At 48.8% G+C, this 12,162-nt stretch overlaps 1 protein-coding gene across 2 annotated transcripts in view; it reads right to left on the bottom strand.

Moving 5' to 3' along the window:
- Window positions 1-5,249: 5,249 nt before the first annotated feature.
- The window catches only part of PCDH19 (protocadherin 19), a 57,730-nt gene continuing 50,817 nt past the window's right edge, over window positions 5,250-12,162 (bottom strand). For both annotated transcript variants that reach the window (XM_035325357.1, XM_035325355.1), the window contains exon 5: window positions 5,250-10,084. In XM_035325357.1, the coding sequence (XP_035181248.1) occupies window positions 9,513-10,084 (572 nt within the window). In that variant the 3' untranslated portion in view covers window positions 5,250-9,512. The remainder of the gene's footprint in view (window positions 10,085-12,162) is intronic.

Genomic DNA, 12,162 nt, shown 5'->3' on the forward strand with positions numbered 1-12,162 from the left:
GTAAAGATTACTTCAGCTACAGTCTGGTCAAGATGTTGACACTTTGGTTATGAAAAGCAATATGTATCTCTCTCTTGGTGGTTTCTGTTCAAATTAAATGTTTTGTATCAGGCAGAGAACTAATAACGAGCCAGGTTTTCCCTTGACAGAGGAGTAGTAACAAATACGGAGTAATGTGAAAGCTGACTTGAAAATTACTATTCCCAAAGACGCAATAAGTGTAGAGATAAGATTTGCTTAGAGGACTTGAATGAGATAAATGCTAAAGGTGCTGCTGGTGGGAAGAGTCCAAGGGGAACAGGCAAAAGCAAAAAAAAAAAAAAAAAAAAAAAAAGGAGCATTTAAAAAACACAGGTTGACCTGTCAACATTTCTGTTAACACAGAATACCTCCTGGCCACCAGGCACCGCTTCGCTTTCCAGCAAAACACCCCGCCATGCTGACGTATTGCTAGCGTGGAGCTTGGGCAGCACAGCAATGCCTTCACCTTGCAAAAAACAGCCTCCAACCAATTACATTTTGGAGGAACAGCAATTCCGGCCTGGCTCAGACTAAAATAAACTTAGCACATCAAATATTTAAAGCCCCAAAGCCTCTCCCTGAAGCTGCGCCCCGCAGCAGGGCTCCCCGCCACCCCGCGCAGACGCAATCCCAGCCCAGCGCACTGAGATGCGCGCACCTCGCACCGAGATGCCTTCTGCTGCTTAATGCAAGTTAACAGCAGTCGCGATGACTTATTTAAGAGCAGATCAAGAAATATCTCAGCTCTCTTTGGAGACTTCAAAAGCAGCTGAATGCTACCGGTATCTTCTGATAAAGATGCAGCTTTGCTGCACCGTCTACCTCAGGGGACCCAGTAGATGGAGGAGGGAAGGTGCAGACAGGCAGGAGAAACAGCCAGAGCTCACGGAGCCCAGCTCCTCCCTGGCCAGGAACACACTGCACGTTCCCTCCCTGAACACCTTCACAGGAGGCTCCCAAGTGGGAGGAGGCCTGGGGAGGTAATTCACAGGTGCACTGGAGACTTTCAGCTGAAGTTTAGAGCAGGAGACTTCAGCCCTTGCCTCAACTGCCAATGCACCCAGCTGGGGCTGGGGCAGGACAGCAGATGTGACATGCTGTAACAGAGACCTTGGGAATGGCTTCCTCGCCAAGGCTGAAAAAGTCCTCCATCAACAGATGACATTTCCCACTGGGAGCTGGGAAGCCAAAGCTCCACAGCCAAAAACCCCACCCCAGGCTGATGTTGATAGGAGATTTGATATTGATTCACTGGGGCCAGGATTTCATCCTGTGATTTAAACCTAACTCCTCCAAAGAGAATAAGATCAATTTTACAGAGAATCAAATAGATAAAGAACAGCCTTTGAGCCTGTGTGCAGAAGCAGCAGAGAGGGGAGTTTAGAGGGAGAAAAAAAAAAAAAAAAAAAAAAAAAAAAAGTTTTTCTTTTTTGGAAAATTAAAAAAAAAAAAAAAAGGAAAAAAAAAAAGATAGAAAAGAACCTGGAGAATGTTGTTTGCTCATTTTTTCCTTTTTCCAGTCAAAACAACCCCGCCTCTGTCTGCTCTCTGCATGGGTACTGAGGGAGCAGAGCAATAGAGGGTTTCCCTGTACTGCTCAGAGTGGGGCCAGGGACACCCCCCCACGTACACACACACCTTTCCACCCCACCCCCCAGCCCAGCATCCAGACAGGCTGCCTTCAGCACTGCAGTCACAGGGCCAGTGCGCTGGGGCAGCATCTGCATGGCCCAGCACAGGCGGTGGAAGATGGAGAAATGCCCTGGCTCTGCAGCCGCAGCCAGCACAGCCAGAGAGCTGCCTGGGGGCGGGGGCGGGGGGAGGGGGGAGGAGGGAGAAGGCAGAGATTTGGGGCTGGAAAGGGAAAGCCTTGCACCATCCTTCTCTCCCACAGATTTCATTATCATAATTTTTTATTTTGGCCTTGAACGACAATCCCCCAGGCAACACAGAGCAGCTCCACCAAGGCTGCTGCTCTGCCCCCACACTGCCTCCCCCCACTTCCAATGGAAACCTGAATTCCTACTGACTCCCAGAGCTTCACCAGGGTGGCTCTTGTGTTTGTCCCTGCTGCCCCCAGCCACTTTGCTGGCCCCATGGAGCCAACCCTGCTCAGGCAGAGCCCCACTTGCATTCAACAGCGACCTGCAGGCCATCTTTCTTGGGAAAAGTTTAAGCTTGATCAGTGATGGGGTTAATATTTTTTGCCACATTTCTCCATTTTTTATCTATGTTAATGGGAAGTGCCACAGCAGGATTTTCCACAACAGTGCTAGAGTTTTGTTTTGTATTTTCAAACAACGGGTTGCAATGACTGCTCACACTGCAGCACAGCTGCTTGCATACTGGTTCCCAGGGATGCTGCCCTCACCACAGCCAGCAGTGTGATATGCCCTAACACCCAGAGCTTGTCCCCAAAGAGCCACCCTTCCTCCTCCAGCCTGTCCTCACCAGCCACAAGCAGGCAGGGAAGCAAGGAGGGAGCAGTGCAGTCTGTAGCACCGCAGAGGTGAGCTCTGTAATTGTACACCTGCTTGTGTTTGTTCTCTGTGGCTCTTTGGGGATTCCAGGTTGCATCATTTTCAAAAAGAAGAGGACACAACAAAACAAAACAAAACCAGATGCAAGTTAAACAAGTGGAAGGCCCGCTGGGGCTGCTGGTAAAGTTTTACTCTGGTTTCAGCCCAGGGCAAGCAACAGTCAGCAGCCAACCCCAAGCATTCCCTGCCAGTGCATAGCCGGCATCCAACCCACAGAACTGCAGGAGCCAAGGGTGACCATGGGAGTGACACCCAATTCCCTGTCCCCACCCTGCTGCATTGGGTGCAGCTGGACAGCTGCTGGGTGCGTTGTCACCCCCTCACACCCAGGGAGCAAGGCAGAGGCACCCACACCCCACGTGAAGGGCAACTGCACTCAGGGAGCAACAGAAAAACTGGGCCTTCATTCTCCCCTTCCCACAACACTCTGCCTTCGTGGAGCCGTGCTTCAAGCAGCAATGTACATAGATGCTCTATGCTTTCAGAGCTTTGATCCTTCCAATTTATTTGTTCTTGTCTTTGTGGGCTTCGTAGTCAAAGTGTATGATAATTCATTGCTTGTTAATCCAATTTGGTTCTATTTAGACATTCCAGTTTAACATCAAATATAAAATAATGTCCAGAAGAAACAGAAATGAGATCTGTGTCTATGAACCAGCTCTGAACCTTGGCCATTGAGGGCTGCCTGCTTTGCATGCTAATTTATTCTCTCTCCATCTTCACTGAGCCAGCCCCTGCAGCAGGGCCCCTCACAGCTCAGCTCCCCCATCACAGGGTGCACAGCAGCATGCGGCTCCCATCCTGGGTGCAGCATAGCACCTGTAGGAGCTCTGTCCCACAGGGAGCAGGGGTAAACTCAGCTGCTGATGCATTGCCAGTGCCCCAGGGAGCTTTTCCCAGGGATGCTGGGGAGCCCGGGGGACCACAGGTGGGTCCCTCCATCCCCAGGAGGGTGGCAGCTCCCGGGGGAGCTGGTTGCCAGCAGCCCCAGCCCAAAGTTCCCTCATAGCTTGGCTGCAAGGAGAAGAATGCAGCAAGCTCTCAGTACCGAGCACTGGCAGATCACAGTTGTGCGTGGCACAGACTGAAGCTGCCAGCCCAGCAGCACCAGGCAGAGACCCGCCTGCCAAAAGCCAGCACAGCCCCAGGGGCTCAGGATCTGGCCCGCTCTGCTTCTGTGCAAGGAAGCCATCCAAGCAACAAAATTGAGCACACCCTTGCATGCAGGCAGCATTTCCAGACAGACACACTCAAAAGAAGAATCCTTTTTTTTTTCTTTTTTCTTCTTCTTTTTTTTTTTTTTCCTCTGCAGAGGGCTCTAAATCACCCTCCTTCCCACTGTCCACCTCGGTCGTTTCCTGGCACTGTTATTTATGCAAACTCGGGCGCAGCCGTTATTGGCTGCTGTCTCAGCAGATGAGACACTGTGGCTCTCTGAGGTACGCCAGCAGGGACAGAGGACGGCGACAGCTGGCCAGGGAGCACAGCAGGGACGTGTCACCAACCTGACATCTCGGAGCCCCCAGCTCGCTGCCAGCAGGAGTCCAGCAGCTGGTGCAGCAAGCTGAGTGCCGTTAGAGGCTGATTAAATCACAGCCAAACCCAGTGCCCACGGGACCTCAGCAGGTTGTGCCAGGGAGTTGGGCAAGGGCTGGTCCGGGATGCTTCAAGGGGAACATCCCCAGCCTCGCAGTGCTGCTCAAAAGCAGCTCCCAAAGGCTTTTCCCCCAGAGGGCTTGGCTCCTACCTGCAAGATGAGCCCACAGTGCCGGCACAGCACCAGTGCTGGGCCCTCCCATCATAGGAGCCTTTCTCCATCTCCTACAACAGCCCAAAGACTGCAAGCCATGGGCAACTGTGCCTGCACAGCCTGCCTTTATCTCTTCAATACCTCCCCTCATCCACCTGCTCAATAACTCACTGACAAGGATGCAACCAGCCCCAGGTGGCTGCTGTTGTTACAACCTGTTACCTCTGCTGCATCTTCCAAGGTAAATCTGTCCAGATACATCATTTTTTAACCCATTAATTTTATTGTCATTTGAATGTGCTCCGGGTTCCCACCTGTGCATGGAGCAGCCCCACGCTCTGCAGGGCTCCCTCCCAGTCCACTGCTTCTGTCCTGATGCCACCTTCATGTCTCCTTGGCCAAGCCACTGAGCAGAGGCCGTTAGCAGAGGGCATTCACCCCTGCTATCCGCAAAGCACTCAGACACTCGTGGAAGAGCGGTCTATTAATAGGCCATTAATTCAGAGCAAGTGGATGCTCCTCACCATCTCCCCAGAGCCTCCAAAGTGCCCTCCTGAAATCCAGGGAAAATAACTCTTCCTCTCTACTGTGCCTCAGTGGAAAAAAAAAAAAAGTGTGTGTTGGCAGTGTTTCCTACCCTTGCCTGCCCCTCTGCCTGGCTTCATGGAAAGTGGCCAGGGGAGAGCAGAGAGGCTCTCCCATGGCAGGAGCTGCATGGAGCTCGGGTCCTGCCCACCCCAGGCACCCCTGGGGGCAGTGGGGACAACCCATCCTAGGGGTCAGGAAAGCTCTGCACCTTCTTGGATGCAAAAGCCCTGAGAGAAGCACATGTGGAAGGGGCTGTGGTAGCACCCTCAGACCACACAGCCATCTGGGCTTGTTCTGACTTCTGCAAGACCAGCACCTTCAGCCCCTCAAAGCAAACCCACTTAGGCATATTTAACCAAACACTTACTTTCCGTTTTATTCAATAATTGCTTTAATACTAAAATGCATTAGATGCTCAAAGCAGAGAAAAGAAAGTCACATTTAGGTGGAAAAAAAAGTTCTCATCAGATTTAAAAAAAACAATGTGGCAGGTACACCATTTTGAAACAGAATTGAAATAATTTAATAAAGCTGCTTTATCATCTTCATAAAATAGACAGAATGGTGATTCTTTTTTTTTTCAATTTTGTTGTTTACAATGATTCAATCACTGTGAAAATGTACATAACATACATATCATCATATACAACAATTTATTCTTCATATAGTCAGCAACAGAGACACCATGATGAGACATACCGCACTAAGTCCCACTGCAGCCCTGCTGTCTGCAGGCAGGCGTGCAGCAACGGTGCCACCAGCTGCTCCTCCTGCTGCGGGAATGCGCCACGGTCAGGTGTGACACCTGCAACTCATTTTGTTCACGTTGGAATAGTGCAAGGAGGTATTGGTTGCTGAAAAGCAGTTTGCATTAGGTCAGCTCTTTGTGTTTAAAGATTATATCCCAGCTTAGATCAGCTGAACATCAGCTGATGCTGATTGAGGATCCATCTCAGCAGTGCTTGCAGTGGAGTCGGCCGGGCTTCTCTCCCAAGGTAAGCGCAGCTCCTAGGTTGGGTAAAAGATTACCTATAGCTGCGAAAGCAGCAGTAGCAACAAGATCAATTCTCCCCAATGACAGACAAATATGTTTCCATTCATAATTAGATTTTTTTTTCCCAAGAATAATTTCAACATATTAATCAGACATTGTGTTCTTTACAAAAGCAACTTGTTTCCTATTTCAAAAAAGAAAAAAAAAATCACTTCTGCACGACATGTGATCCACAGGCCACCTCCAGCTTCACGACAAACAGGGAACGGCAACAGTCTCATTGGGACTACATGCCAGGCACTCAGGGATTGTTTTTTCAGCCATCAACCCCCCTCCAGCTCCCTGCTGCTCCTCCATACAGCGAAACTGGGTGCCCTTGCATGGAAGGGACACTCAGGCCATCAGAGGGTGACATGAGGGGCCATGGGGACATCGCATGGGCTGCTCCAGACCAGGTCCTCGTCATGCTCGGTAGAGAATCATAAACGGGTGCTGCTCCCCTGAAGACACAGGGCAGCAGAGCAAGTTTGCCTGAAGGAAACCAACAGATCCAAGCACATTTTCCTAAACCAAATCTGAGGACAGGTTTAAGTTATTAAAGAAGCACTAAGTAGGTCTGGAACCCCCCCAGAAAAATCGCCCACCCGGCAGCCTTTATGTTTTTGCATGGCCAGTTTTGATGCAACTATTAAAAAAACAAGATAGACTGTGATTTGCCCAGCAGCCCTGAGCTCATCTCAAGTGACACAGAGGAACACTGACAGAAATAGCAAAATATTCAGAAGAGGGAAGGGGAGGTGGAGTGGAGGTGCCTTGTCCTGCGCAGCAAGGACGTGTCAGGGAAGGGCCCCTCGATTGGTGTCCCCAGCTGCAGCATGGGTCAGCCCAGGCAAAACTGTTGTTTAAACGATTTTCTTGGAGGCATAAGGGCTTACTGACCTCTTTAATGCCCCCTTTTAATACAGAATTATTTCGCATCCCTTCTCGGCTGTGCTTTTATTCAGAGTGGCAAGGAACGTTTCCTCTGGGTAAATTAGAGAAATGTTTCTTTTTTTTTTTTTTTTTTTTTTTTTTTTTCTTTCTTTCTTCCTTTTCAGTTAGCATCTATTTTTCATCCAAAATCGCTGGGCTGGTGGTGGCAGCTCCACAGGCAGAGGGCAAGGCTCAGCACAAATTAACGGCCAGCACTTTTCAGGAGCTGGAGGCAGGTGGTGTGAGTGATGGGGCTAATGGGGTGGAGGAGACCACGCTCCCTGTCCCTGTGCCTGTGATGGGGGCTGGGGTTAGCTGGGGGCACCGGTCCCATCCTGCTCCCAGATGGAGGTGTGGAATCTCTCCGTGGCCCCATAGGGTGACTGAGGGGACAATGACTGAAGGTGGGGGACGGTTTATACAGAAGGGACAGATGGGTATCGAGTAGGTGCTTTTGCTCAGCAAAATCATGCATGGATTTTCCCCAAAGGAAGTCCAACAGAGCTGACAAAAACAGGTAGTATCAGAATAAACCCAGCCTAACAGCTACAGAAAAATCCAGTTGCTTTAACAGCCCCAAGCTAGCCCATTTCTTCTTCTGTTGTGTTATAATAACACACACATTTGTAAAAAATAATAATAATAATAATAAAAAGACAGCAGTACAGTACGCAGGCAGGAAACAACAAAATAACATATCCCTTAAAAACGGGCTCAAACTCCAGAACAGAGAGGAAAATCCCTGGTTCACTTTTAGGAGGGATACATGACATCACATTAATGCACAAGATTTGATCTGAATGAGGTAGTTATAACACGAGAGGGAAGCATCACAAATTTCATTAGATGACCTTTTTTGTTGGTTCCTTCCATATTCCTGGCCCTATCAAGTGGCATGGGGAATACACTGACTGCAGACCTGTCTCAGAATTGCTAAAACTTCAGGCAGTATCAATTCACCCTGAAGAAACAAATTACTTGAGCTTATTTTAGTTTGAGGACAATAATGACTGGAGCTTGTTTTCTTGTTGACATTTTTAATTTAAATAAATCAAAGTAACAAATATTTTATCATGATATGTAGACCTAGAAAGACTATTTCTCTAGAAACCACTAATTTCAACTTGCTGGTACAGCAAACATTGGCAAGAGCTATATATTTTCCCTCCCATAATCAATTTTAAATTCTATGAAACATTATTTAGGGTAGGAAAATCTGTCAAGTGAAGGGTTAATAACAATAATACACTAACTGAAATCCTCCTACCTTACTCATACCTCACTGAGGAATTATCACTGAAAGAGAGCAGAGAGCTGTGAAACCCTTTCTCTCTCTCCCTTCTACAAAATGGCTATTAAAGTAGCTCAATTTTTAAATCAATTTTATATGAGTAAAATTGTACCCACACAAAAAAAGTCCTTAATTATGAGAAAAAAATAATGAATTGCTTTAATTTTTTCTCCATTAAGAAGGCACATTAATTGAATTAGTAGTGTTGTTACATGTCACCTGTCTGCCCCTAAATTAACATTGCTATTGCTCACTCCATACTTATTCATGATGCAGGGATAAAAAGAAATCAGAACAGTGTAAAATCCATGCCATGATGACATACATACACACACACACTTAGCATAATCACAACTGGGAAATGCTGACTTGGAAGTGTGTGTCTAATTGAGAAGGTAATTTAGATCTCTTAAATAATTCCATCACTTTGACTTTGAAATGACTAGAGACAGGGCATGTCTAAATCTGGGAACTAAATAAAGAAACTTCTGGAAAAAACTTTCCATGCATTGCCTGGAAGTTATGCAAAATAAATGGTTAAGGGAAAAAGTTCAGCACAGTGCATCTGACAGTTGCAATTCAGGCAGAATTTTCCCCAGAATGCCTTCCTGTGACACCCTGCCCTGAGAGAGCAGGTGGAGGCTGCAGGGGATGGATGGTGGGGACTGGAAAAAGCACTTGCTCTACTGGGTCTGGAAACTGCAGGTTCCCCAAGGTTTCAGTATGATGATTGTGATTGTTTGCTTGTTTTTTTAAAACTTGAAAGCCTTTTGCCATCACTAGACATACAGTAATTTGCAATATCAAATACAATAATAGTACAGATAAGCATGTGACAGCAAAAGGATTCATAAATGCAGGGGTGTCCATAGCAAAATAGCAACATCTTCAGATAGAAGCAGCCTTGTGTGGGGTGAATATTAAAACTCACTGACCTGTAATTTTTAAGTTGTATGCGAGAAATGGCCATTGCTTTGCCTAGACTACAAAAAGGTGACCAAATAAAGAATTTGGAATTCGGTTCTTAAGCAGAATGGAGATTTTGTTAGTTCTGAGGTACAAAAATATATAAATCCAAGAGACGCGATGCCTAGCATTGCCACTGGCAGGCTGGGCCTCACCTCTGCCCCTGCCCTCTGCCACCTCCCCGGCGAAAGGAAAACGCGCTAATTTGCCCTGCTGAACACCCCTGCCGCCTGTTGAAACAAGTGGGATTGTCACATTAACAACAGCTTCATTTATAAACAATACATTTAGGGAAAGCTTTTAAATACAGCGATCTGTGAACCATTGGTAAGCGATAAAAACAACCCACGCCGGGCATGCCGCCTGGCCCCTCCGGCAGCTGGGCGCTGCTCAGAGGACGATGTCCCTCAGTCTCCTGGCCACCGGCGAGTCCTTCTCCCTGCGGTCCTGCAGCAGCAGGTTGCCTTCCTGCAGGCCGCCCTCGCTGTCCACTCCCCTGGGCTCTGCCTCCGCGGGCCGGGCAGGGCCAGTGTTCGCCGGGGGCTGTGGCCCGCGGCCAGCAGGGCAGGGCAGGCCGCTGTAGGCTGCGGGGCTCTTCAGGTGCAGGGGCGAGGTGACGGGGCTGGCGGCCTCGCAGCCGTTGCCCGCCTCGCGGACGGCGCCGCTCACCTTGGGGCTGCCGGCAGCCGGCTCCACCGTTCTTTTGCCTTTGGGGTTCCCAGCCCGCTCCTCGGCCAGCAGCTCGCCGCCCTCCTTGCCGAAGGTGGCGAAGGTCCTTTTGGCACTACAGTCTGCATAAGGCTCCGCGTCCACTGCCGTCGCCTCTATGGAGAGGGCAATGATGTTCCTGCCGTGCTCGGGGGACTTGGCACGGCTGGGGACGGCGCTGCGGGGCATCCAGCACCGGTCCGAGTGGCCCAGGATGCGGCACTCTTCCCTGCAATGAAATCCTTCGCTCTGATCTGCGTGGAGAAAACACAAGGCTGTATGAAGCAGGCGAGCATGGCCCCCAGCATGGTGTGTCCCGGTGCCGCCACCGCTCCTGGCACTGCCCACAGCTCCTGCTTAAACATGCGCCATTTTACAGCAAATAGCCATCATGTTTAAAGTGGTGCTGGGAAGAGGGATTTTTACTGCCATTTCTTTGCTGCTCTGAAGACTGGAGTTCAATTTCCAACAGGTTGTGTGTCATCTGCTGCCACTGCCAGACCTGAAACCTGGAGGAAGCGAGTTACGGCAGCAGATAAATTAAAATGGGTTTGTGCCACATGTTGGGCTGCGCGCTGTCAGCAGTTTCTGGTTTTAGTAACCGACGCTAAAACCCACTGTGCTTTAACTGCAGTTTGACATGACATTTAAGCTTGGCTTGTTGGAGAGGGGGGAAGCGAGCGGAGGGAAGGGGGTGCTTTCTCTCTTGTGTGTGTTTGTGTTTTAACTTTCTGCTTAATCCCCGCTGGCCTCCCACACAACAGAGCCTTTATAAATCTACAAGACTGCCCACTCCACTGAAGATTAAATGTGTCATTCCAGCAGTGGGTCTTTATTCATATGAGAGTAATAAAGATCCCTTCTCTCGACTTAGGGCTGTCCCAACACCACTTTTTAGGGCTGAAATATGCAATAGTATTTCACTCTTTCCAAGGACCTCTCCTGCCCCGGTCTGAGAGCAGCCAAGCATGGCTCTCGGCAGCAGGAGATGCAAAGCCTCATGCCCCACGTTGCCCCTGCCACAGGTGGCCAGCTGTCCCCAGAGTACTGCCCCATCCCCTGCCAGCCTGGGAGGTGCTGTGCCCCATCATGGATGGACAGACAGAGCCAGAGAAACAGAGGGGCTCGACCAAGTGCACCGCTGAAAATCAAATCCAGGAGTTTCAACTTCCCAAGCCTTTGCTGAGCACTAGACCGTGGCTGCCACCGAACATCGTGCACTGCTGGCTCCTTTTCAATCTCAGCTTACGACTTCGGCTTTCCCTTCACTCGGTAAGAACTTGTAATTGCAGATAGCCCTCATAAAGCACAAGGTTCTCACAGGCAAAGATGCAGCTCCTTCCTGTCGTAATCTATATATGCGTAAAGCAGCAAAGCAGTGTTGAAGAATTAATGCTATTAACAACACAAGAACGCACCCAGTTGGTGTCGGTTTGATAGATTGAGCCCTGGGAAGGCGCAGACTCAGCTTCGGCCTGCTTCCTGTCCGTCTGAAAACAGTTCATTTTGATGCTTTGTACATCTCTGTGTATAACCTCAGCTCCTCAGACACATTGGTATTTCCACCACATTCTAGCACTAGGGCGGATGATAAAAATTCTCAGCACATAACACAATGCACCAAAATATGAGCAGCTTAACACTTACAGAGAATAAACGAGTAAAAGGCAGACCTCAAAAAAAGGGATTTTTTTTTAAAGGAGAAGAAGCCAATTAATTGGAAATCTATGGGCAAAACATTAGCTCTTTCTCTACATCAGAGCAGCTACCCAGTGGTGCAAAGCGCAGTGCTGGGTGGCTGTGCAGGAGGTCTGGGTTTTGGTAGTCTCCTTTACAGCAGTTTTAGAGAAAGGTGCTCTGAGCCTTACATGCAGAAAAACCTGCACCAAGATCTGAAAGCCAATGCTCTTGCACTTTGATTTTGTTACTTTCAAGTACTTGAGCAAAATAAAAAAAAGAAAATTGCCCAGAAAGTGTTGCTGTCTGCCTATTTATCCACAGCTTAACTTCAAAAGGGTGCTACAGGCATACAAAGTTGTGTAGTCTGGCTGTGATAGCAGAGGACTTGGTAATGGCTGGAGGGGGTACAGAAATATCTTGAGTTCTCATCCCAGATGAGACACTGATTTATTTTGCTGTGTGACCTTGGGCGCGGTGCTGGAGCACACATCACTTCAGTTTCTCTGCTACTATAAAATGCTGGATTGGGGCACATGCTGGGCTGCCTGGTCCAGCACAGGAATGCATGGGGCGAGCCAATGTTTCTCACCTCCCTGGCCCAGAATCACAGCTCAGCTCCACACGTACACACAGCCACCGCAATGAAGGCAAA

This window comes from Oxyura jamaicensis, chromosome 4, assembly GCF_011077185.1.
Source record: "Oxyura jamaicensis isolate SHBP4307 breed ruddy duck chromosome 4, BPBGC_Ojam_1.0, whole genome shotgun sequence".
NCBI classification, from domain to species: Eukaryota; Metazoa; Chordata; class Aves; order Anseriformes; family Anatidae; genus Oxyura; species Oxyura jamaicensis.